The sequence below is a fragment of the Camelus bactrianus genome, chromosome 4 (genome assembly GCF_048773025.1).
Source record: "Camelus bactrianus isolate YW-2024 breed Bactrian camel chromosome 4, ASM4877302v1, whole genome shotgun sequence".
NCBI lineage: Eukaryota > Metazoa > Chordata > Mammalia > Artiodactyla > Camelidae > Camelus > Camelus bactrianus.
This window is the reverse complement of record NC_133542.1, coordinates 23,328,149-23,353,690: the sequence shown is the minus strand read 5'-3', so window position 1 is coordinate 23,353,690 and position 25,542 is coordinate 23,328,149. Positions and strand designations below refer to the sequence as shown.

At 36.0% G+C, this 25,542-nt stretch overlaps 1 protein-coding gene across 6 annotated transcripts in view; it reads right to left on the bottom strand.

Annotated features, from left to right (window-relative positions):
- The window catches only part of NFIB (nuclear factor I B), a 228,190-nt gene that overhangs the window by 16,391 nt on the left and 186,257 nt on the right, over window positions 1–25,542 (bottom strand). The window contains exons 7-11 of one of the 6 annotated variants that reach the window (XM_010972696.3): window positions 25,314–25,448; window positions 21,334–21,518; window positions 17,074–17,239; window positions 13,896–13,978; window positions 3,760–3,848 (exon numbers count right to left, since the gene is read on the bottom strand). In XM_010972696.3, the coding sequence (XP_010970998.2) occupies window positions 3,760–3,848; window positions 13,896–13,978; window positions 17,074–17,239; window positions 21,334–21,518; window positions 25,314–25,448 (658 nt within the window). The remainder of the gene's footprint in view (window positions 1–3,759; window positions 3,849–13,895; window positions 13,979–17,073; window positions 17,240–21,333; window positions 21,519–25,313; window positions 25,449–25,542) is intronic. The other 5 variants (XM_010972697.3, XM_010972698.3, XM_010972699.3 and 2 more) reach the window with 5 other exon arrangements.

Sequence of the window (25,542 nt, the reverse complement as noted above, 5' to 3'; positions counted from 1 at the left end):
TGCTATGTTTATAGAAGCCATCAGACACATACAGCCACTCACTTGTGGCTTTGCCTTTCCTTGAAAGGGGTGAAGGGGAAGAGGGAATGAAACAATAAATCCAGTTTCTCTTTTGCATAAAGCACTCCCTCCAATGTTTTAAAATAACTTCTGTTTATATTATTCTTGGACTGTCCTTTGGCTTTCTTTTTCATTCAATTATATTGCTCTTTCATATTTTGAGAGTACAAGCTATGTTCTGGCTATAGTTTCAAGAAAGAAAGCCAGTTAGGGAGTTAACGGCTGTATTTGTTTATACCCACATAACTCACATATGTAACGGTGTAATTTGTCCACATCAGAGGACAAAGTACAGACACAACAGTACCCTGATGAACAGCATAAGCAACTCATCACCTATTACCCTGCGAAGCGCTGAGCCCCTCCTGACTCTAGCACGAGTGAGTCCTCCACCAGGGGATTTCACTCGGGGTTAACTGCAGTCCCTGACCTTTGGGTTAGAGAAAAACTCACATTTTCAAGATGCGAGCAACACACACACAAGTGCACACACACACAAGTGGCTCACAAAATTCTCTAAGGTCAAAACAACAAAACACCTTCAGGGTTGCAACCTAATAAGTCTGTGAAAACTTTTCGGAGGAGTCAGCTTCGGCTCTGAAGGGAATGTTTATACACTGGGGGTGGGGGAGGATGGAGGAAGTCTCCCAGCTCTGATTAGACTTGCGCAGCGCCCTCGGCACTGCCATTCTCGGTCCTGGAGAAGGAGCCGCATTTGACGTGGAAACACCTCTACAGGGGGACGAGCACAGAGCAGAAAACGGGGCGATCACGCACAAGTGCTTATGCGAAGAGAGTAATGGCAACAAACAACAAGCAAAGCAAAACAAAGCAAAACCCAAACACCTTCTCTGCTTTGTCCTTTCCTACTACAACGTCTCCAGGGATTACCTTTTGTTCACAACAAAAAGCAACAACCACACACACACACACACACACACACACAATCACCTGATACTTCCTTCATTCCATTATGACAAAGGCAAATTATTTAATTCTCTGGTTGAACAGATCTATGTTTCTCACGTAGTTTCCATGTATTCAGATTGTTTTAAAGTCAGACCACTGCCCTGAAGATTTTAGATGTCTGTTGTCTGCCTTAAAAGTAGTGCCAGAGACATTCATGATTCCTTTTTTCAACAGCCTTTCTAGAAAAACAACGACAACAAAAAGCGATTGCATTTCATAGATAACCGCAGAGCACACACTGCAAACCATGAATGCATTACACGTTGTCCTGGCCACAGACCCGGACTGTTTGTGTTATCAAATATGGATGCCACTGGTGCCTGTTTTTGAAACTATAACAAAACAAAGCAAACTGCTGTCTCTTTTGAGTACATTTCTTCTAAACTGTGTAATTCATAGATTTTCAGAACTGTGACAGGCTGTATCAGTCAGAGTGCTTGGGACAGCCCACCACGGAGAGTCAATAAATACCTGTGGAACAAACGGATGTGTCGCCTGCTGTTACCCATTTGGTGCCTTCTGAATCACGAGAAAGAGGGGAGGAAACAGACGAAGAGCTACCTTTTTAAAGCACTTGAAGCCTTTTTGGGTATCATTATCCACTAATCAATAAAAAATTATTTTTGAGAGGGAAAATAAAAAATCTTAACTAAATGAATTCTGAATTTTTTCCTGAGTTATTATGACCTGAAACTGACTATCACACCAATTTCTCACCAAAAAGGGGACTTGTAAAGTGAACAATGCTCTCCTGAAAACTGAGTTTAGTCATTAAATGTCATCACTCCAATATCTGTGTTTGGTGGAGATTCGTTGTCTGCTCACCTTTTCCTTTTGGGGATATCAATTTTTTTTTTTAACATTTTTTTACTGAGTTACAGTCATTTTACAATGTTGTGTCAAATTCCAGTGTAGAGCACAATTTTCAGTCATACATGAACATGCGTATATTCATTGTCACATTTTTTTCGCTGTGAGCTACCACAAGATCTTGTGTATATTTCCCTGTGCTATACAGTATAATCTTGTTTATCTATTCTGCATATGTCTGTCAGTATCTACAAATTTTGAAATATCAATTTTTGAGTCACAACATGTCTAGGAACTAGGTGCAGTTATAGTTTAAATCTCCAATAATTTATATCCTTTCTTGGCTTTAATATGTACTTTAGCGGTGCTATCCAATTTTAGATAAGTAAATGTCAATTAGCAATCCACAGGTTTGGAAGTTCACACAGCTATAGTCACATTTAAAAGCACAAGTACTCTTAACCTGATACGCAATTTTTCTAAACACTTAGGTAAGGCTTGCAGGTAGAAATCGGTCATTCAGTCCATCAACAGAGCACGGAATACAAGGATAAATAAAATCATATCTAAACATTGTGTTATCAAGTTGAATCAAATTAATTTTTAAATACTTATTAAGACTATTTAAATAAATGCTTTCATTGAGTTTATCTTCTTTTTGATAAGTGCATACTTAATTTTTTTCCAAACAGAAGAATGCTATAAGCTCCCTGGGAAAAAATCAAAATATGTAAAAATGTACACATTTTAAGTTGGATGTTGTTATACCAATCTTTAAAAAGAGGAAAAGTCATAGGGCATCCATTTCAGGTAGTGAATTAATAAGAAGTCAGCAAGTTTTTCAAACAGAATTCAACAAATTTCCTTAATTTTTGCCTAAGTTAAAATGGACATTTAATTAATTTAATTCCTTTAAACTCACTCTTGAGCAGTTTCTATCAAGCAACACAGAGATGGGCAGCCCTTTTACAGCTGAAATCTGAGTATGTACTTCTCACATGGGTACTTTCAGTAAAGAGAGGATTACCATCATAGCAGGGTTAGAAAATTATGTTGGCTCTACTTCTGTTGAACTCCTTATGGGACTATCTCACTGTCTTCGGTAAACTTGTATCTCTTATTACATATGATTATACCACAAATTTTAATTATTTAATGTGTCAGTTTGACATAATTTGTTCTTTATTAAAATAATACATAAGAAACTGAATTAGCACTACTTACTTTCTAAAACCAGTACATGTGACAATATCAAAAGTAGTTTTGAAAATGAAGCTTGAGAACGATTTGCTCAGCCAACCAAATAAAGTCAATTCTCAATGATTTACATCAATGTACAAACAGAACTTAAAACTGTATTTAAACCAAATTCTTTCTTTAGCTATTGATTCCAACAATCTTCCCACTCCAAAACTTATGGGTGCTACTAATAACAGTTAAATTGACTAATTTGAAATTTTTCTTTAAGCTTTCCCCCTCTAACAGGGGAATAAATGAATAAAACAGCTTAAAGTTAACAGCAAAGAAAAAGAGCTGAAGTGAGAAGAATCTATAACGTGAAAATCCAATGCTTTATCCTCAGAGAGCTGAAAAATCTTCCCTAAAACTGTGATTTGATTTTTCAGGTCCTAAAATCTAAGTGTCAAATCCCTCCCGTCCCCCCCAAATATTATAAATTGTTTACAACATTTGACAGTACTTCAAAATTCCAAACACCAATTAGCATACGCTCTAGTCTCCAATTAATTTGACGTTGCATCTCAGTAAGGAATAAAGGAGGAGGGTAGGGAAAGAGGGACAGTATAGTCAAAACAACTAAATTTTTAACATATATTTTCTGTAAAGCTAGTTAAAAACAAACACTATAGCTCATGTAATTTTTAGGTGTAAGTGTAGGGTTGGAAATAATTAAAATGTTACCTTTGCCAAGTAATTCCCAATGTATCCTCACTGGTACTGGGGTATAAATGCCTGCCGTTTTGATTCATGGTCCAGTCACAAATCCTCAGCTGTCAATTGAAACCTAGCAGTCAGATATGGATCGAGCAGTACTACAGTTTTTAGTATTTAAATGAACACATGCAAACTAGTACTGTACATGGCATTAACCTTATTTTCCCAAGAGGCAACTTAAAGAAAAAAAAAAAAAGCAAAAGAAAACCTTACTCTGAAAAGCAAAATTCCTAGACTCTTTTTCAGAAAAAGCTATTGCAATATGCCTCTCTATTAATTAAAGCATACAAGAGAACTGAGTGCTTAGAACATAACAATTAGACATTAATTAGACTACAAAATGAGCTGAAATAAAAGCAAACGTTAATGTTCAATTGAGAGATATATTTTAGAAAGAAAATAAAAAAGCTGTTTAAAATATGTAACATACCAAATAATCTGCACCGAGTAAAATAATCAACAACTTTAAGCATGCAGTTTGCAAAACACAGAAGACATGCAGTTTAGAGGAGAAAGGCCCCACCTTATAAACATTCTCCCTAACTTCTGTTTAGACGTATCAAGGTACTCAGTTTTAGATGGTTGCTAATTTTGTTTTACTCAAAGTGGCACCTTTTTCAGAAAGAGCTGATAAGAGTTTCCACTTTTATTTTAAACTCAGAGTAATGGCATTTGAAATACTTTACCACATCTGAATAGAGTGAGGAATGCACTGAATACAAGCTGAAACAAATTCTTCCCAGATCTCCAAATCATCAGCTCTGCCCTTCAGAGGTTGTTCCAGTAACCCTATCCAGCTCTGTTTGGTTAACAGCTGCCCTACAGTGCTAGCAGATTTATTGAAAAGATATATTGCTTATTTTTATGCTTAAGAAAGTAAACTTATCTGGCTTTGAGGGGAGGAAAAAACCCTAGAAAACCATGGTTTTTAATCTGTAGATAGCTATGCTGTAAATTAACTGTATCTTGCACTGAAAAGATGACTTATTCACAACAATCCACTAAACTTCTGCTGCTTTTCAGTAAGAATTTCTAGAAGATGATGATGGGAGCCAAAGTCCCTTAAAACTTATGATAAATTATTTTAATCCTTTCTGATAACGTTATGGCTAAAAACAAAAACCTGGCTATGAACAATCTTCTCCTTTTAGACTCTCTGGTGTCTCTCTACTCTACGCAGCAGTGATTCTAGAGTTTCAGAATCACTGTTTTCGTTCATTTTTCTACAGAACTATGAGGTTCTAAAAATGCCATCTAAAATTTCCAGATCATGTATTTTAATTATATTGATATTTCAGTTAGCAGTAATTTTATACATTAAAGAACTGAAAATTAATTGAACAATTATTAAAGAGCTGAAAAGTTCCCCTTAATGTAGACAGAAAAACGGAGTGAAAGATATGCAGATTTTGCTCAGGAGCTATGTCATAAAGAAGCCATAAATCAGTAAAAAAAGTTAAATTAGAAAAAAAAAATTCCTAAAATGGACTTTAATATGTGCAAAGGAGAAAAATGTATGCTTGATTAGTTTTAAATCAAGGGACAACATTTTATGGCAAGATTTTTAAAAAGTGCTCAAAACGGATCACCTAATCAGATAGTGTGATGGGGCAATCTGAATTTTTTTTTCAGTAACAGTAGTCAGTTCTCTCCTTCAAAATATATATTTTTTTCAAGCAATACTATGAATACAATCTAAAAACAGTTCAAGAAGCTTGGCTTTGTATAAAGGTGACCTTGAGGACCACTCACAGATTCTGCTCTAGTCCTCATCTTGGGTCAATTAAACATTCTGAAGAAGGGAGGAGTATGTTTAGGCAGAGCTCATGTTAATTGTGCTAACTATTAATTTCAGATTAGTTTCTGTGAGCCTCTCAGGTTAGACTGGAGAAGTTTTCAGAAAGAGAAGATACTTTCACAAAGCCAGGTGAACCTAAATATCTCACAGACAACTGGGAACCCTGTTGTCTCCTTGAAGAATGCATATGTAAATCAGTTAGTTTCCTGTTGTTCATTTTGCTAATTTTTTGCTTATTTATCATCCCCCCAAAATGTCAAGTGGGGTGTCTTTGGTCACCTGTTGAACACTTAAAATCAAAACATTTTTAGACATTTTCTTCTTAATCATAGTCTCAAAGGGATTAAACGTGATTGCAGCTACTCATTTTCAAACACTTAAGATATATGTAACAGAAGTATTTTCTCCCAAACAGAAAATTATGCTTAAATATATAAAAAATGATCACTGAATATACTAAGCGATAATCTAAATGCCAAAGAAATTGGTAGGATATTAATTAGCATTGAATTAATTTCCATTCAGTTACTGAAAATGTAAAATATAATTTAAATTTATTCAGCTATTTAGACTGCAGACTAGCATTAACAGTAGTTCCAAGGTGGGAGGACAGACGTCAGTGGTAGAGCGCGTGCTAAGCATGCACGAGGTCCTGGGTTCAATCCTCACTACCTCTGTTAATACATGAATAAATAAATAAATAAACCTAATTACCCCCACCACCCAAAAAATTTCCAAAAACTTCTGAGGAGACATACTTATCCCTGCTTACGTTATAACTTACTTAAACCAGATGAGTTGAACAAGAATCTCTGTTCATGTTTTTTTATTATTTAATAATTAACCTTCTTTTGCATAAAGTATCTTTGAATTAATAATTAATAAACCTCCTGATTAAGTGAAACTTTAAAGGTGATGGTGTGGGTGGGGGAAACAATAAATAATTTAAAATAGAAACTCTCTATTCATTGAGGATTTCCATGACACTAACTCCTAATAAAATCAATTCCTAAGATTCTTGTTTGAATAAGATAGTCCCAACTCAGCTAATTTTGAACAGATTCTGAGATGATGAAAGGTTAATATTAGGTGTATTTAAGCTTCTCGTTGGGACATGTTAAATATTCTTGGTATTAGTATAATTTAGAGCTCCTGACAAAAAAGGACTTTACATTAGGCTTTAAATGTTTAAAATAATAGGTGATAATCTTATTTGAGGTTAGGGTTGATTCCTTAATTTCTGTCCTATAAGAGAGTCAGTGTTACATAATTTAGCTATCAATTTTTTAAAATTAAATTTAAGACCTCTGACTTTTAGGAAGTGCATACATACATGCCTTTCAGTTATATGACTTTTTTCTATAAAGCTTAAATAATGTTCTAGTGATTTTTCCAAGTATTTTCCTTCAAAAAACAGGAAATTACTTTTTTCTCCCCATAGTAATCAAATTTAAAACACCACAGGCAAATTAGTTTAGAAATTTAGTTTGTTAAAGTTGCGTGTTTATAGCAAGTTTTACATTTCCAACAGTGTAGACTCCTTGACAGACCTGATCATACGCATCTCCTTATGGAAATGCACACATACAAATAATTTTAATTCTTTAATGTATATGCACCTACCAACATGAAATTAGGTTATCTAGAAAATTTAGATAAATTTTATATTAAAACAGTTATGCCCAGAATTACAAAAGCAAACAGAAGGTGAAGTAAGGAAGGTAAGATTCTCCTTCAAAAAAGCTATGAGTGAAGGGGTGAGACTGAAAAGGCCCAAACGCCTGAGAAAGAAATGAAGGTAAAGTTTTTACTGTGTATGTTCTTAGGATGAGGTTCCATAAACTTTCTGGAATGAGATCCTTGTTCCTGGCCCAACTCAAATGAGATTGCTTCAGAAAAACAAGGATGGGGACCACCTAGTTTCCCTCAAAAATCTGCCTAAGGGGAGATACCTAAGATTTGGATCATGGATGCCTACACTACACTCAAATATTCTTGCGAGTAGAATCAACATTGTCTTTGATTTCAGAATAAGGGTTTGTTTATTCACATGCTGGTCCTCCATTGTTATAAACTGGGGCTTTTGTTAAATGCTGAGTAATTAGCTTTGGGAACAAAAGAAGGAAGGTAAGAAAATGTTCTACTTTGCTAGACTTAGCAAACAGGCTGATGTACTAACAGTCCCCTATGATGACAACGGCTCTCACTGGAACCAAGAAACCATTAAACCGTAAACAGAAAAATCAACACAGGCAAATAAATGCATCTTTTCACTTGTCTTTTTTTAATTAAAGCTAACAGTGACCCTCAAGGGAATATCTTAGAAGGTATGGTTTATGTTCTCCTCGGTTTCTTCATTTCTCCAGCTAGCCCCAAGGAAATAGATTTTTGGGGAGTGGAGGTGCTTTTGGGGGTGGGGTGCTTAAAAAGAGTAATCCTTCAATATTCATACTTCCCCCTTACCTCTTAGATTTTTATATTATTAAAAATTTTAATGAATTTTTATATTATTAAATTATCTGCCAGAGAGCAAATAAAAGGGCCTCTGAATGAGTAAAATGTAGCCTTACTGAACAAGCAAAACGGTCAAGATAAAACTGGGATATATGTGGGACATAGAAACATATAAAAATAAAAGATATTCAAGGTCATCCTGGTACCTTCAAGTTACTTCTAATAGCAATTTCTGAAGCCCATGCTTCTTGATGTATAATTTAATAAACACAGTAGAATGAAGCTAAATGGATACACATTGTTCATGAACTAAATAAACATTACTGACCATTAATTATAAGTATCAGAAAATAAAAGTTTTTTGTTTGTTTGTTTTTAAATGGAGGCTAATTTAACCTGTAAAATTTAAGGTTTCCAGGGGACATGGAGATGGAGCCCTTCAGCCTCTTCATTTTCCTTTCCAAGATAAGGCTACAGGACAGAAAAGTTAAAGGGCTTCTCCCAGGTTAGACATGGTCTGTCATGTCAACACTAAACCACACTTCCTGACTCCTATTCCCTGTTTCTCACCCACCACACCAGTTGGCCTGTCTTTGTTCTTTTCCTACTCAAGTTTTCATGTGCAGCTCAGGAAAATTTAAGGCTAAAATGTTTATAACTCTTCAGAATTTCCTTTGTTATATCCCTGATTCCACTGAGATCTTTTAAAGTTAAAATTTTCAGAAAAGAACATGGTTTTTTTCCCTTATGATTTTGTTGGATAAAATTTAAGGTTACAGTAAACATAATTTTATCTTTGTATTATCTAGTAGAATAATTTATCTGGATATTAGCCTCCGATAAGCAATAAAAGTAAGCAAATGAACGAATGAATGAATGACAAAAGACAGACCTTGGAAGGTTTTTTTTTTTTTAATTTAAGAACTAACCAAAGAGCTCAACATTATTTTGACTGAAACTTCCTTTAAATGTGTTTCCTTTCCAGCTAGCATATGTGAAAAGTGACCTCTTATCCATTTACATACCTACCCAGAAGTCACGTGATGGGGTTTTGCGTCAGGCTGTCAATTATGATAACAGACACAATAAGAACAGCCCAAGTGTTGATAGGCTGCTTCCTGACTTTATTGAAAAGTTTGTTGATAGTCTGCTTGTGTCCTTTCAATTGCTTGCCTTTAATAAAAGACTACCTTTCCAGCGGTTTTAATGTACCTAGATCTGGCTTTGCTACTTGTCAGGACAAATATTATAAAGAGATTTCAATTACTATCTTTGATTAAAAAAAAATCCTACAAAGGCAAAGTCTTTAAAAGACCATCTGCTATAAGAGAAATTTTCAATGCAACGTGAAGTCTGTTCAAATTCTAGTTTCGGAATTACATCAAGAAAAGTGTTGAAAATATTTTGGTATAAAGTAGCCCAGTGATTGAAATTGAAATAATAGCATTATGCAGTCATGCAAGAGATGTAACATGCGGAAGCTCAGGCACCAATAAAATCCATGCAACTGTGATACGTAATGCAAGGACTTGAGTTGATCAGGCCATTTATTCATTAGCTCTAAATATAAGCAGCATATACGGTCAGGAGATTCTAATTTTGAGATTATGAAAATAAGCCTTATAGCTTAAAAACTCGAGCTTACTTTGACTTTGCTGTCTCAGGGAAGGCAAAAATAACCTCCCATTTACTCCATCTCAAATCTCAAATCTATATTGAAGGTTACTATGCACTTCAATAGCTGGTTCGAGCAGTAATCTTTTATTTCCAAACAAGAAAGTTATTAGCTATAAACTTTCATCTCCATCTTGCAATGTGTTTTATTTGTATGTTGTATTGATGTATAATAGTAAGGATTTATACTTTTATTACGACCTTACACTCAAGGATAATGGTGATAATCAAATTAACCAGGCCCTTATAGATCATCAAACTTTCTATGACAACGAAGAAAGAAGGCCTGCAATTTAGCAAATTCATTATGAGGCTGATCTGATAAGAAATTGGTGCTAATTCAGGTAAGCTGTCTCACAGTCGCCATTTATACTACAATTGTTAAATTGGATTATAAAATGACTTCTCTATTTTCTAAGCAACACCCAACCCTCTGTTATATAATTTCCATATTCTCAGGGAGACAAAACTTGGGAAATGTCATTTCTTCCTCGCCTATCATAACAAATGTGCACAGTGTGTTGAGGAAGTGTGAGAAGGAAAGGAAACACCACATTTTATTCAATTTCTATGAAGTTATTAAGCCAGAGAGGAGGTCCTTGAAAGCACTTCTGAAAAAGTTCCAAATCATAAAAAGACATTTCTCAGCAGAGACTAAAGAGTTCAGTTTGCCCAAGACCCACCAGTTCTTCAAGCCACCACACCACCTTCCAATAGAAAAGTTAAAGAAGAATGAAGTCCCAATTGAAGTTCTGATTTTAAGGTTCCCCCCGTGCCAACAGTGGATGCATTAAATAAGCCAATCATTCCAAAGACAATCCAGTTCCAGACCCTGAACAACACTCAAGATTGTGTTAAGAAATAAAGGAAAATTTTAAAGTCCTGATCGGCTGGCACGAATTGATGCTCATGACTAATTAGAGAGGACTGTTTTTAATGGATTAAATAACTGATTTAAGCAAATCTTTTTGAAATAGTCTTCATGATTATGTGATTTTAGTTTTTAGATTCAAATAAGATATCATATTTATAATGATAGGGAAATGCCCGTGTTAGAAAAATCTGTGATTTCAAGGCAGTTGGCAACCAGTATTAATCAGTAATAACTATTAGAAAAAAGAGCACAGAAATGTTTAATTACTAATAATAACTGCATGTGTACCAAGTTAATGGTTATAAAAGTAAATGCTTTTACTAATCAGATTTGCCAAAATGAATGTATTACCAGTGGTGTACAGGGTTAATTTTAATATTTTTCCATCTCAATTTAAGAAGCCAGTACCCTCGTGTGTTAGAAATGACAATATCGAAAGCTCTGCTTTGGTGTCCTTCTGCGGAAAGATTATTTATAAGACAGTCACGAAATTATTCACCAATCTTAAATTTATTGTTAACTCTAATTTATGTAGGCTCTATTAAAGTTCTTTTCTAAGAAAAAATAGCACTCAACAATGCACATCAATACTTTTCATAACCTAAAAGGATAAATCTTTATAAAGCAGCCACCAATAAACTGAAGAATGTACCTGGTGACAATATTTATTCTTAAGGGGTCATGTATATTAAAGGCTATGGGGAATGTTTAAAAGAACTCTCTCAGACTAAAACCATTGCCTTTCTAATTTTGAATTTCTCCTAGCTAATATAAAATGATTGATTACCTTTATTTCATGTACCCCTTGATTTTCCTTTTCATTCATCACTGAGTACTTTAAACCAAATGCATTTAAAACCTGCTGCTAGAAGAGTGGTCTCTTTTAAATCTTTGTAAAGTAATGAAAGGACACAGTAAATCAATCTCATTTCTGCTGTAGGAAAGAATAACCTCTACTCTACTGCAGTCATTTAAACTGTTTCTGTCCCTCTGTTCCTGGACAGTAAACAGAAAACTTCGTCTCTAGGCTTCTTTTAAAATCTGAAAGGATTAAAGTAATTTGAAGTTTTTACCCAGAGCCTTAGTTTAGTAAACTACATGTATAGTGTGGAATGCATATACATTCATTTTTTGCATGTCTCAAGTCATAGCTTACTATGAACTTGGCATACTGGGCTTTAATTCAAAAAGTAGCACCAATTCTTTCATTATACAGAGGACAAATTATATGTCTTTATAGTATCTAAAGCTGAACATTATCTTTTTAGCTATGAAGCTTATATAATTTTTTTCTTCCAAGGAATACATATAAATTCCATAAATATCAACCACATTTGACTGAACAAATTCTATTTATAGTGTAAGGGGCCTTCACTTGACATTGTCTGCTTTAGTAACAAGTGGAGGCCTTTGATAAAAAATTGTTTATAGTTTTGGAACTCATGTGTGTGTGTGTATATAAAATAAAATGTGCTCAAAACTCTATCCACATTAAGACTAGTATTTTCCTGACGCTTGCTAAGTTTTCTTGTTTTATCCTTAGCTATGTTAAAGGAGGGGTAACTTTTATATAATGAACTTTTGTGAGCATAGTTACATGAAGATCTAATGATAGTCCTATGTGATACATTTAAAAAATTAAAGCTACAAGAGGTTAGGACAGGGGGATGGGAAGATTGCTCCTAAATATATCAAAGTGGTTGTAATATTCTAAATATGTTTGGGGCAAAAGGTTTAAATAATGGAAGCACAATTCTATGAATTAAAAACTAACTGAAAACCAGAGACACGTCATAAAGAATAAAGCAAATCCCCCGACAAGAATATGTCTGAAAGTGCGTGGAAGGATTTGTAGGAGAACAAGTTTCTAAACCTATAAATCCTGCATGTGTTTTTAAAACACACAATGAACACAGACATTTGTCAAATAGAACCATATTATAGCAATCATAGCACATTTCATATTATAGCAATTTCAGAGGTGAAAAAAGGCAACATTTCAGAAAATTATGTTAAAAAGCCGATGGCTGGCAAAACCACTAATTATTATTTGGTATTTTCAGAACTGTGTACAGATGTTTTGAGTTAGTTCTCACTCTTGTTTTGTTTTGCTTCTTATTTTCTAAACCTGGCAAAATGTAAAGTATCTTGAATCAGCTATCATCTTTATGATTTTCTCTGAACTCTGCGTGTGGTGACCTTTAATATAAGCGGTCTGCCACCTTGGCCTGCAACTGGGCAGGATTCGAAAATTCAGCACAAGGCACAGACAGGGTTGATAAAACGAGGTGGACAGATCTAGAACAAAAGAAGCTAATGTGGGTACCGGTGCAGGCTAATTACAGCTGTAAAAACTCACACATTTGCACACACGACTTAGAAGTGAAGAGCAAGTTAGTTCATACCAGCTCTTTCCGATTCACTATAGACTACTTTTCCCTATGTAATATTTTGCACACTGTTAATTTCAAACTGCTCTGCTATCAAAACTTGAGAGCAGCAAACATATGCATCATAAAACATATTTAAATTCTGAAGTGCTGAGAATTATTTCTGTCATCCTGTAACTAGAATCGTGGGATTTCTGTATTTGTATGGTCCATGCTTTTGACTGTGGCTAATTTGTTTATAAGCCACCATTAATCCTGGCTGTATATTTTCACAGTTTGGGTAAACACTTCATTTGCATTAAATTTACAGCATTAATGAGATGTGAAATTTAAAATGCTCCTTGAAACATAAATGATGTAAGAAAGCAGAACCAAAAAAAGTGTTTTATCACATCTGAAATCAGTAAACCAATTTGAACCTATTAAAACAGAAAGAATGCATCGCCTGAGATTTTAGCTTCATAACTCGTCTTCTTAGACTAAAGTACCAAAATGAGGAGTAAAACATCTGGAAAATGTAAAAGAGCTAAAAAAGCACAAACTGTGGAGTGTTTCTGTGCTAATTGGCTTTTAAATCGGTTTACCATTTTTGTCTTTGGAAGCTATAGGCTAGGGAGTTCTCGATAGCCAGTAAGGCTGAGAAAAACATACTCTTTGGCTGAAACACTATTCATGGATGTTATCAATATATGCTACAGAGATGGAAGAAGTCTTGAGCCAGTTTGAGAAACCCTGTTTAGAGAGGCAAGAAACAAAGGATAAATGAGAAAATATTTTGGAGAATGAAACGATCAATTTCGCTCTCAGAAGCCCCGTGAGCCCCGTTCTGAGTCCAGATCTGAGAGGCAGCATGGAGAACAGCACCAATGCAAAAGCGTGGCTACACCATCACACCTGGGGGAAACTTGCCCACCTGTTGCTGATGTAGGAAGGATGGGTCTCTTGGGCTTAGTCCCACATATCGATTGGCTTGAGATGTGCCTGAGGCTGTGTAGGCTGATTAAGGAAGAACAAAAACAAAGATAAAAATTGTGAACTATCAAAATGAACACCCTGTCCATGTAAAAGAAACCCAGAGAGAAGTGGGACTTGCAACCAAAAAAAAAAAAAAAAAAAAAAAGGTGTCTCTATTTTTCTTCCCTTCTGTCTGAGTGAATACCAACTGATCTAAAAGAAATGATAGCTGGCCTCAAGCTAACTGGTTTATCCCCCTCCCCAAAAATGGGTCCAAGTAAACCATCTCCCCTCCTTCGGTGTGGGCATCTCACACTTACATGCTCTGGCTACAGTCTGGCAGTAGTACCAAGGGTGGGCTAAAGAGAAGGGTCCTTTCATAGAGGAATCTTTTTACCAGATACTAGTGGTCTAATAATGGGATAACCAATGATGGTCTGTGATTCTAAATGTAAAAGCAGACTGAAAGTTTGTCAGGAAACAGTGGCAGCTTTTAATGATGGTACTGAAGCAGCTGTGCCTCATCAAGCTACAGGATGAAAAATGTCTTCCTGCAAAGTCTTACTAAAACGAAAACCCAGTATTAGGAACGTGACAGAGAGGGTTATTTTTTATTATATCATATAGAATGAACTTGCTCAGTATTTTATATGTGAAAATGACCTTAAGTTTGTTAGAAATATTTTTGAAAAAAAATTCTTTTCCAGAAGCACAAAAATTTATTTTTTGTGTGATTGGTCTATGAAGGGAGTTGATGACACCTTTTAAATACTTGGCCACCAGGTAGCAAGTACATATGGTAAATACTCCTTAAATTATTGTGGTCTCACCTTGCAAGTATTTTTTGTACAGGTACTTTTTGGAATTTTCCAAAGAAAACATCTCCCTAGGCCTAAAGACTTTTATTTCTTTTCACAAGGAAAGGATGAATGTATCTTCTCAGTACTAAGCAATCCCATGGTTCCATGTGGGAATAAACAAAAAAACTAATTTTTCACTGTTTTTGTTACATTTAGAGGTCAGCAGAAAGCTAAAATATTTGGTTTAAAACCATCAGATGAATGAGGAATCCAAACATTAATTTGTAAAAGGCTTTTTTAAAAAAACCAATACATTAATTCTGCCATGTTCATTTGATTCACTCAGGCTTTCTAAGGTCCACTTTTTAAAACAGTGAAGATGTTCACAATTCAACTTCTAATTATTCCTGAATAAAGGGCGCAGGCACAGGTAGCCATAGCAGCCAGTGGCCCCTGTCCGATCCCCAGACCTCAGGGGAAGAGCCTCGCCCTCAGGCTGGGCACCAAGTATGTGCTGCTCTTTCTTTTCAACCATGAGGAAGAGGTTTCCTTGGCCTCTGTATTTGCTTTAATTTTACTGACTTACCAATTCAAGGACCAGTTTCTCATTATCAGCAGTGCTGAGGGAGCTGCAGCTATAACTCTGTTTATAGGAAAGGAACATGACTCACTATATTGCTTTTATGCAGGAGTGGAAATTGAACTGGTGCAGCCATCATTATACAACCAAGATGGTCCTTTTGAATATTTTATGACTTTATTAGTCAGCTAGATCCCTTTTGGATCAACCTGTGTGTGAGTATAAGAACAATTCGTTAACAAACTGGCTGCCAGTGCTTCCATAAGTGAGCAGTGATCCTTTCGGTCTGATCTTCCCTCGAATCTCATCTATTTCTGTCACTCTAAGAGTAGGTACCAGAAGTTTCTGGAACTTTCAACTACTTAAAAAAAAATCTTTGTTTATGAATTTGCTTTTATTTAAATTGCTGACTTGTTTGCTCAAAGATGCTAAGACATCGACTTTCAAAGTTTGGATGTAGTATTTTAGTGACTGTAATATACATAGCTAACCCATAGAACAAAAGAATTTTTCATCTTCCTTGACCAGGTCTCATCCATCTGTGCATTCAGGGAAGCATTCACTAGTGGAGGGCCAGCTCCCCACAAAACAGTTACTAAGCAATAATGATCATGGATGGGAATTACAAGGTTATATGATTTCATTAGTCAATGGGGCCTCATGAATTTTGAGGAGGAAATGCTGAATTCACTGTACACTCAAAATATTGTCCATTTTCCTTACAGGGTTCCTTCCTAGTCTTTCAGAAGCCACACACAAAATAGAGCATCTTTCCAATGGCCAAGAAAGAAAGAGCCATGGGTGCCTCTTATTCTGTAATTTTACACAGGAATTTCCAGAGCACGAGGATTTTCTTGCTCTAAAAAAAGAAAGCTGAAGCTCTGGATTTAAGATGTAAGTATCACTGACAAGAAATATGCTAATCCTTCTTGACTGAAACTTCATGCACTCCACTTTACCAATCTGGGCACACCAGCTCCAGCTCTAGAAAGCTGGCAGTTTGGGTGAAGCCAACTGAAAAAATGAGTAATAATTCCTTGTGTACTTAGAGTACTCTAAACAAAGAAGCAAAGCAATCATCTGGGTTACCGGGATGTGCTATGCAAATTCACTGCTACATCTCTGACATTTAAAATGTTATGGTCATGCTAAAAACCTAATACCTGACGTAGCATGACAGGCTAAATAATCAAAAAAATCTTTTAAAAAAGTTGCAGGCAGCAGAGGTGCAGGTAGCTTACATGTGCCTAACACTAAGCTTTGAAATGTTTTCTTCACCCAACACTGGGTGACTGTTTCTCACAATGACATAACCTACAGTGATGTAAACATGCAATTTTCTTACAGAGGTATTGAGTCAGTCTGCCTTGCAAAGGGGCTTGATTTCTACAGGAATGCTCCAATAACTAACAATTATCTAATCTCTCTTTGGGTGATACAAAAACCTTGTACGCTGCATTATGTTATTTAGTGCATTTTCGATGTATACCTTGAACAAGCAGGCATGACGTGTTATTTTTGTCAGAGTTATCTACTCAAACAAAGAAGCTTCTCCCTTTTCAAATCTGATGCGCTGAGTGGAATTTGATAAGAGAGAGCACTTGAGAGCCAGGCCACATTCATGCCTGCAAGTTCCACATAAATGAGAAATCTCCATCTGGTCCAGTAGCTGGAAACGTTGCTGTGTTTTCCACCTTGGATCAGATATCCAATGGCGCCTCTGATGGACATTTCTCATTTCCTACAGAAATACTTACTGGTTGCTGTAGGTGAAGCTGCCTCACCTTCAGTGGATGTAGTGATGGGTTTAGTATCTGTCATGGTCAGGGTCACAGGTCGCACTGCACTGGGATGGGGAGAGGGTGCCAAGACAGGAGTGAAATGGCCAGGCACTTTCCCTACCACTTGACCACTGCTGTTAGGCTACAAAACAAAAACAGAATGCCGGGTGAAACAATCCAAAAGGCAGTCATCTTGTCCAACAGCTCCACTCAGCACACTCGGCGGAGCGGACCTTGCACGCTGTGTGTAACCACCGCACCAGCCCTCTCCCATCTGAGTCAGAGAGGCTCATCAGTGGTTAGTAGTAGTGGGGAGAGGCAGCATTTAAAAGAAAGTCTTCATCTTGAGAGCACTTTCTATAGGTTTAGTCATCTTGACAACACCCCAGAGAGTCAGGTAGAACTGATCCATTTAGTAGGACAGAAAACTCAAGTGAGACTTCAGTGCTTAGCCCAAGGATAAACCGGAAGTCATTACTGAGCTAGTAAGAGTTAAACCGGTGTTTCCTTCTTTTCTGCTCTTCATTTTCTACAAGGAGTCAGTTTTGGCTTTCAGAACACAATTTTTACCTACATGATGATGCACTGAGACAAGGAAGACAAGAATTTCTAGGAGACCAAACGTATCAGACTCAACAATCTCCATCATTTAGAGTCAAGGGCCATTCATTCTCCTGCACACAAAAATTCTAGCTCTCGCTCACATACAGGTGCACTTAAAGACATCAGGCAATTCATATTCCAGGATCTCCACTAAACTTTTGATGATTTCCTAATATAGGCAGATAGAATGATATTTAAAGCCTTTACAATTTCAGGGCCCACACAATGATATAAGAGGCTCAGCTAGATCTGATCTTGTACCTACAATAAGAGATTTCGCAAGTAAATTAAAATGTGCTAAAGTGAAGCAGAGGGCAATCAAATCTACACTGTTATTTGAGTTGCTCTTCCATTGTTGGGCATGGAGAGTGACACAGAACATTGCTTGTTGACATTTGTGGGAATTAACTGAGAAAATCCCCTGGGCAATGATAGAAAAGATATTACTATCTGAGTTTTAGCCCCAGGTATAAAAATAGTGTCCATGATAGGAGACAATTCTAAGGGTGCACTGTTTGAAGAAATACTGGAATGTCTTTTTCTAAACAGAGAACACTATTTTTAATTACACTCATGTTGGAATTCTCCACTACATAATGTACATAACAATTTGTTTGGAGGATAGTCTCCACAAATTTTTAGTCTTTATAATCTGTTTAAAGGCAAAGAAAGCAATAAAACAGAATATTGATCTAAACACTTGCACATAAATTACAAGTAGACATTTCTTTAAAGAAAAAGATGAACAGCTAAACACTTAAATATTAGAGACATGAACCAAGTCTTGGTTGGGTTCCTCAGAGGCCACATTATTTATTCTAAAAAGAAAATGAACTTTTGAAAATCCTGACTATTCATCATGAGTAAATTATTTAACTTTAAGCCAGGAAAATTGACCAGGTTTCTCACCCTGATGAAACCTACTAGATTATAGGCTATAGAACCCCCCTCGACTATCTTTAGACTAATTTTATTTAACATATTCCATTAAATAGTATGACTGTCTCACTCTAATCCATGTAGCAACAATGCAATTAATCTCCAAACTGCTGTGGGAGGACAAGGCATCTCAGTTGCTCAACATAATGATCAAAATCCGTTCAGTGCTGGAGGACACTGGGAAGGAACAGTTGACTACAGGTGAACAAGTACTCAGTTTTCCCCCACTTTTAGAGCCAAAAAAGGTGACTATTAGGAGTCCTATTTTAAAATTCAAATTAATTGGTTTTGAATTTGAGTTAAAAATCAAAGCAGACATAATGTTCCTGGAAAAAAAATGCTGCAGTTTACAATAAAGATCCGTTTTTTTTTCCTTTCAAGGTGAAAAGGTGATTTGTTTCTAAAGACCATCAACTTCTGGTTATCTGACCACTTCAAGAGACTGCTTGGTGTGTCTCACCCAAGAAAGAAGAATGATCCGATTTTATCCCTGGTGGTACATTCGATGGTACAAAGCTTTCCTGTGCGCTATGTTCACCACAACAGTTTGACAGTACCTACCTGAGGGCGCGGGACAGGAGAATGACAATAATGCCAAGAAAACGCTGCCACCTTGTATGATAGCCCTTTCCCCACCCTGCAAGCTTTGTCTACTGGAACTGAATCGGCAAAAGCCAACACACGTTTCTCTCTTCGTTTTAAAAAAAGCAAAGGTGACAAAGAAGGAATTCTCCAGTCAATATAGACAACTTTTCTGCAATTCAGGGTCAGAAGAATGGAAGGGTTATTGCTTTTCGGTGTTCTACTAGTTCCAGCAGACTGGACGAAGCGATACTAGAAGGTTTCTCTTTTAATGCTGCCGGGAGAGGAACGTTCATACTGGATGTGCAAAGAGACACATCTTATCTGAAGATGAGGCTGAACAGCATTAGGAAAGGATTATCCTACTTAGCACATTGCTCCTATTATACAAAATCTTGAGAGGGAATTTTTTTTTTTTTTAATTGAGATGAGAGTGAGATGCTTCTCAGAGGCTGGATCTTTACCTTGAAAATACGAAGAAAAACTGAGAACAATGTAGGCAGATTATCACCTAATATGCCCTCTTAACTTATAAAGAAACTGAAATATACGTAAAACAAGCACTGAATAATTAAAGAAATGCGGAACACTAAGGGCCTGATTTTAATTTGCATAATTTTTCCCCTAACAGTGCCTAATTAAGACATCAGTTTAAAAAAAAAAATCCAATGGAACTCTAAGATTTTCCACACTGAATTAATGTTACGGACTTTTAATGCATGTCTTAATTAGACTTTGTTATTCATGGAAATTCTACACAAATTAAAATCAGACCTTGTGTGCACTGTTCCCAGCTGAGCCTAGCAAAATGCTCTACGGAACTGAGAGTTTTGAACCCATGCTCTGACAACAAATTTTATTTCTAAACTAATATACCAAGATCCCCCTGTTTTACTTAACTAATTATCCTTCCAGTTATTAAAAGTGCTACACCATTTGAACATTTTCTTGTAAAATACAAATAGTCAAGATATAAATTCAAATAGTCAAGATATAAATTCAAAAGTCAAGAATGGTGTACTTAGTTTAGTATTACTAAATTATTGTTATTATTATGGAGCTAAAAGTCCAGGTAACTTAATTTTAAGTAATCCAAACAGTGCTGGATACGTTTTTATTCAAAATAAAACTTTCAGAAGGGACAATTTTGCTCCATTTTAACAATTAAATTAAGACCAAAGGGATTTTTTCCAGCTGTTTCTTTGTTCATTCCAAATTAATATGCACATAGTACTGACAGGCATTTTCGTAACTGAACGGCACTAATGACAGAACGCTTATGAAAACCCCTCAGAGCATTAAAAGGTACAAGAAGTGGACAGGCGTCTTAGAGGTAAAGCAGCAAGCCAAGTACCAGATCATAAGATGGAAATTACATTACAGATTTTGGATATTATGATCATTGACAGACCCAGCTTTGGCACAGACTGTCTGCTTGATTGTGGAAGATCCTCTTACACCAAATCCTTCTGCAATGACCTTTCTATAGGAGAAACCACATGTTTAGGGAGTGAATAAGGCACATGAGTCACTACACTTACACAAAGAATCCCTAAAGCCACTGCACAGTGTTTACCAATGGTAATGTCACTGGTAATGTCACTCATTATGAAACGTAGTCATGTCTGAGCAAAGAATATTCAAGTAGTCATCAAACACTGGAAATGTTTACATTACCAAAGCTTATTTTAATACCTAATAGTTGGTCTATAAATACAACCGTAAGTTCTTTTGTGTGTGTTTATTTTAGCTCATACCTTGCTTCTGCCTGAAATCAGCACTTTGTCTCTGTGTCAGACCCGGTATTTCAGAGGTGTGAACGCCAGCTCAGAACTTTTTTGTCAGTGTACTTTCTGCATCAGTCCATGAAAATCCCAAAACATCAAACCAAGAGCATCTTCACAGATGTGCCCCTCTGGGGCAACACACTTCCTACCTGTCATTCAGCCACCTTTCAATAAAAACTTATTGAGTCACCAAGAAACTTCCTGAAGATGGATTTCAAAAGCTTGATGTTCTGCCAGACACACTGTCTGAGTAAACTCCATGGCTTACGGTTAGCCCTGTGCCACCTCCCTTAGGCTCTAATCACACGTTCTCTCTCATTTTTACCTGGCTGGTTTGCGGACTGGATGGGTCATAAGAAGGTACATAGTTCTTCAGAGTATCCTGAGGGTTCAGGTGGGGAGGATATCTGATTGTTGGATGAGAGAAGTAGCTCGATGGGGCTGGAGGAAGAATAGCTTGTGTTGGAAATGGCAACGGTGAGGGTGGAGGTGGAGTTCGAGTTGAGATGACTGTGGAAGACAGAAGGGGAAAGATTGAGCTAAGCATTTTCTCCGTCTGATTTAACCAAACTCTCTTCAAATAAGTTAGTCTTTTACTCTTATTTGCAATGCCAGGATTGCTAAGCACACACAGACACAACTCCAGTCTAGAGAACTAACACTCTTACTTTCTACATCTATGAACGATTACAAAAAGAAGTTTCTCTTTTATAGGTTAAGTCAATATGTCATAAAAACATTTCTTTGAGGAAAAGTTATCTCCCATTAGAATGCATTCTGTGATTGAAACGTCTTTGTCTCCTAAGTCCAGGCCAAGTCACATTAAGCAGAGAACAGGGGACTCACAAATTTTCTATCAAAATTCAAAACAGAAGTGTAATCCAATTTTAAATAAATATTTTCCCTATACGTCCTAGCTAGTGGTTGTTTAGAAGAGAAGCCAATAATTAATAAACAATAATGTCCTAAATAATTCCCTGATCATTGTATAAATGTTTATGAATATTTAAACGTAAATCTGGGACTCTTTTTTTTAATGAAAAGTTGCCTCTCAAAACCAAAAGAGCTTAGTTCTATAACTATTTTTCTTCCTAATCTAACTTTTACTACATGTAGTTTAAAAGATATTATTGAGATAAGACCAAGAATGAAACCCACAGAAATGCAAATTTAAACATTCACATAGGCATATTAACTTACCCGTAAATCACATATTTTATGAAGGGAAAAAATAGCTCAAACATATACAACGTGGATAATGCTTAATTGTATTGCAATTTTTCAACATTGGTATGATCATAATTTATTATTTAGTTTTTGAAATACAATTCTTAAGTTTAAAAAATGGGGAAACAATTTGACTGTATAATCATTATCTCTAGAATGCTGAATTTGTACTTTAAGTAAGTGCAATTTAAAAGTCCCATCCAGTATATGTAGAAGTGAAGATGAAATGTCTGTTTCTATTTAATATTTTGATCTGAATCATAGGAAATTACATATGATAAATGTTTAGTGTCTTATGAGACAACTTAGCAAACAATATGAAAAATAAAATTCTTTCCATGACCTATAAATGAAAATCATCTGCAATGACTTACCTCCAACTTTGTAATTATGTGCAAAAAAAAAAAAAGACACAAAACTTCTTTTAAGGGGTATTACTTATCTTCCCCAAAGAAAGCTTTTTCAGAAGATTGAAGAAATTAAAAATGTGTATCATAGAAGAATTGTAAAATCAGTCACAACTTTGATCCCTGAATGTCCGGGAACCCAGAATTCTCTGGGTTGTTGCCATAGTACAGATTTCTGGGCCTAACCACGGACTTACTAGATGAGGACTTCCAGGGGTGAGGCATCAAAAGTGCACTTTAAATAAGCATCCCCTGTAATCTTTCCACACACTGAAGGTTGAGCATCCTTCATCAAAGGGATGCATTTCAGAGAACAATTACATATTTCTTAAAATGAAACTCCCTATTGAAATATTTTACTTAAGAAGTATACATATCTGAAAGTATAATTTAACAAAATGTAAACACCTAAATTAAGTTGCACATCTTTTGACTTAGTGTCAAAGGGCTCTCAATCTCAGTTCCATTTAACCACGGTCTTTACTTACATCTGTACGCAAACCCTTGAAGGATAGATGCATAGCACCATCTTGGGTCCTCTGAGCTTTGAGATCTTTTAGCATCAGCAGTTTTGGAAGAGATCTCTTTTGATCTGAACTGTCACATATCAAATCAGAGTCCAAATCTCTGGCTCCCAAGTACTGTGCTCACATAAGCCCTGGCTGGCCTGATATAAACTAGGCAGGATGCAGAATTTCCAATAGAAATCAAGTGGCTACTTCATCAATAAAAGACACCTGCCTGGTCTTTCAAAGAAAGACAAGCAAAATACAAGGCAAAAAATGTTTCCCCTTTTTAATGAGATAATTCATACATGCATACATACATATGTGTATGTACATGTATTTCTTGCCTACATTATTGCAAAGTTTTCCTAATTGTCTTCTTTCCTTCAGTCTTGCTCCTTCCAATACATCCTTTATAGTCTCACATGAATAATTTTTTAAAATATCATTTTAATCATGGAACTGCTAAAAATCTTTCACTGGCTCCCTACTGCTTCAGGAATAAAATTCCCCAAAGGTCACAGGTTTGTAAGGTTTTTGAGTGCTTTAAGATTCAGTCCTGCCTCACTTCTTGGTCTCACCTCTGGCCACTCTCTCCTACTCAGGCCACATTTTGAGATTTGTGGATCCTTCAACATGTGGCAGTTCCTTGCTGCAGGGACCTCTACTGCAATGGTACATGCTGTTGGCTCTGCCTGAAATGACCTCACCTGGCTTGTTCCTGCTTATTAAGGTGAACCCACTCTCCAAACTTGAGTCGAGAACACGCCTCCTCCAGGCATCTAATCCTCATCCAAGTACCTAATCCTGTTCATGCTTGATGCCTGGCTGACGATGTGCCCCCCCCCCCCAATATACCATGAGCTCTTTAAGGACAGAAACTGTCTCATGACGAGGTTTCTGCCACAGGCTCTAATATGTTACATACTGAACAAACATGTAGTAAAGGACAAAGGTGGAAGGCTTATCTATATCTCTCATGGTTCATTACATAAAAATGTACTGTTAATTTTTTCCAAATGTTAGAAAGATGAGTATATTAATCAGATGTCATAATAAAAGGATGATTTGACTTCTAGGTTAACTTTGCTCAAATACTCAACATGAGAAATGTATGAAATAGTTACTGATATTTTTCACCTATCTTAGCAGTATAAAAAAATGTAAAATATTTCATATACCACATTGGACTTGTATATTCTTCTCTTAATTTTATAATTGTCTCAATGATAGCACTGAAGGCCTTGCATTTCTTAAGCATAGTGACAATATACATCAACATACATCTAACAGACCAAAGCTAAGAACTTTATCATAAACAGACATTATATCTCCTGAATAATAAAGGCTTAAAAACTAGATTCAAATTTTTTGAAGAATAAGGAACTGCCTCACCAAAAATTTAAAGCAGTAGGAGTATCACTATAAACATATTCATTTTATATATAAAACTTTTCCACCTAAAATTCAGGCTACTCCTCTCAAGGGTTTAAGAGTAATAGGTAGAAAGTATGCAGTATTGTGAATGAATTATATCTCTTTTTAATTTTGAAAGAGGATTTAGTGTTGATTGTTCCTTAAAGTACAAATGTGAAATATTGGATTTTTTCCTCTTTAAATTATGATATTAGACAGAATACCAAGTGCACCAGCACCCAGGAAGGATTTATGCATATAAAATAATTGTCAAAGAAAAGTACCTCTTTTATATTTCTGATTAATTTCACTTCCAAATAAGTAGTTAAAATATTGGGTTTTGTGTAGAAAATAACATTGCTAGAAACAGTGTCTATATATCTTAATGCCTCTGGAAATAATCTAAACTCGGCAACATACTTGAAATTCCACCTCTCTCTTAGTAAAATACATAGAATTCAGGCCAATTTGGAAGCTACAATTAAGATAACTATATATTTTCTCATTTCTTATGATTGTAATCTTTCCAATACAGGAAATTAAAAAATACATTATGTAGAAGCTATTTAATTGTATGATTTTTAAAATCTTTCCCATATGTTGATAATTTTTTTGTTGGGGGGGGGATCAGATGATGACCCTCCCTCTTTTGGCTGAACAAACAGGTCACCCTGGCTTTAATCTTAAAGTTTTGCTCCATCCCTGAGGGTCCCGGCTCTACAAACAAGAAGGGGGTTTCTCCTCCTCACCACTGTGTGCAACTCCAGGTATTCCGGGATGGTGGTGCTGGGGGAAAGTGCTCAGTCTTGGGGAGGAATCTTGTGGAGATGTAGAGCTGAACAATGGCTTTTCAGGCTTCTTCATAGTAGTCGGAGAAGACATATCTGCAGAGGAAGAGAGGAAAACCCAAGCTTTACGACTTGACTTTACGACTTTCACTGGGTTCACATCAACCTAGGAAGAGATCTCACTTTCCAA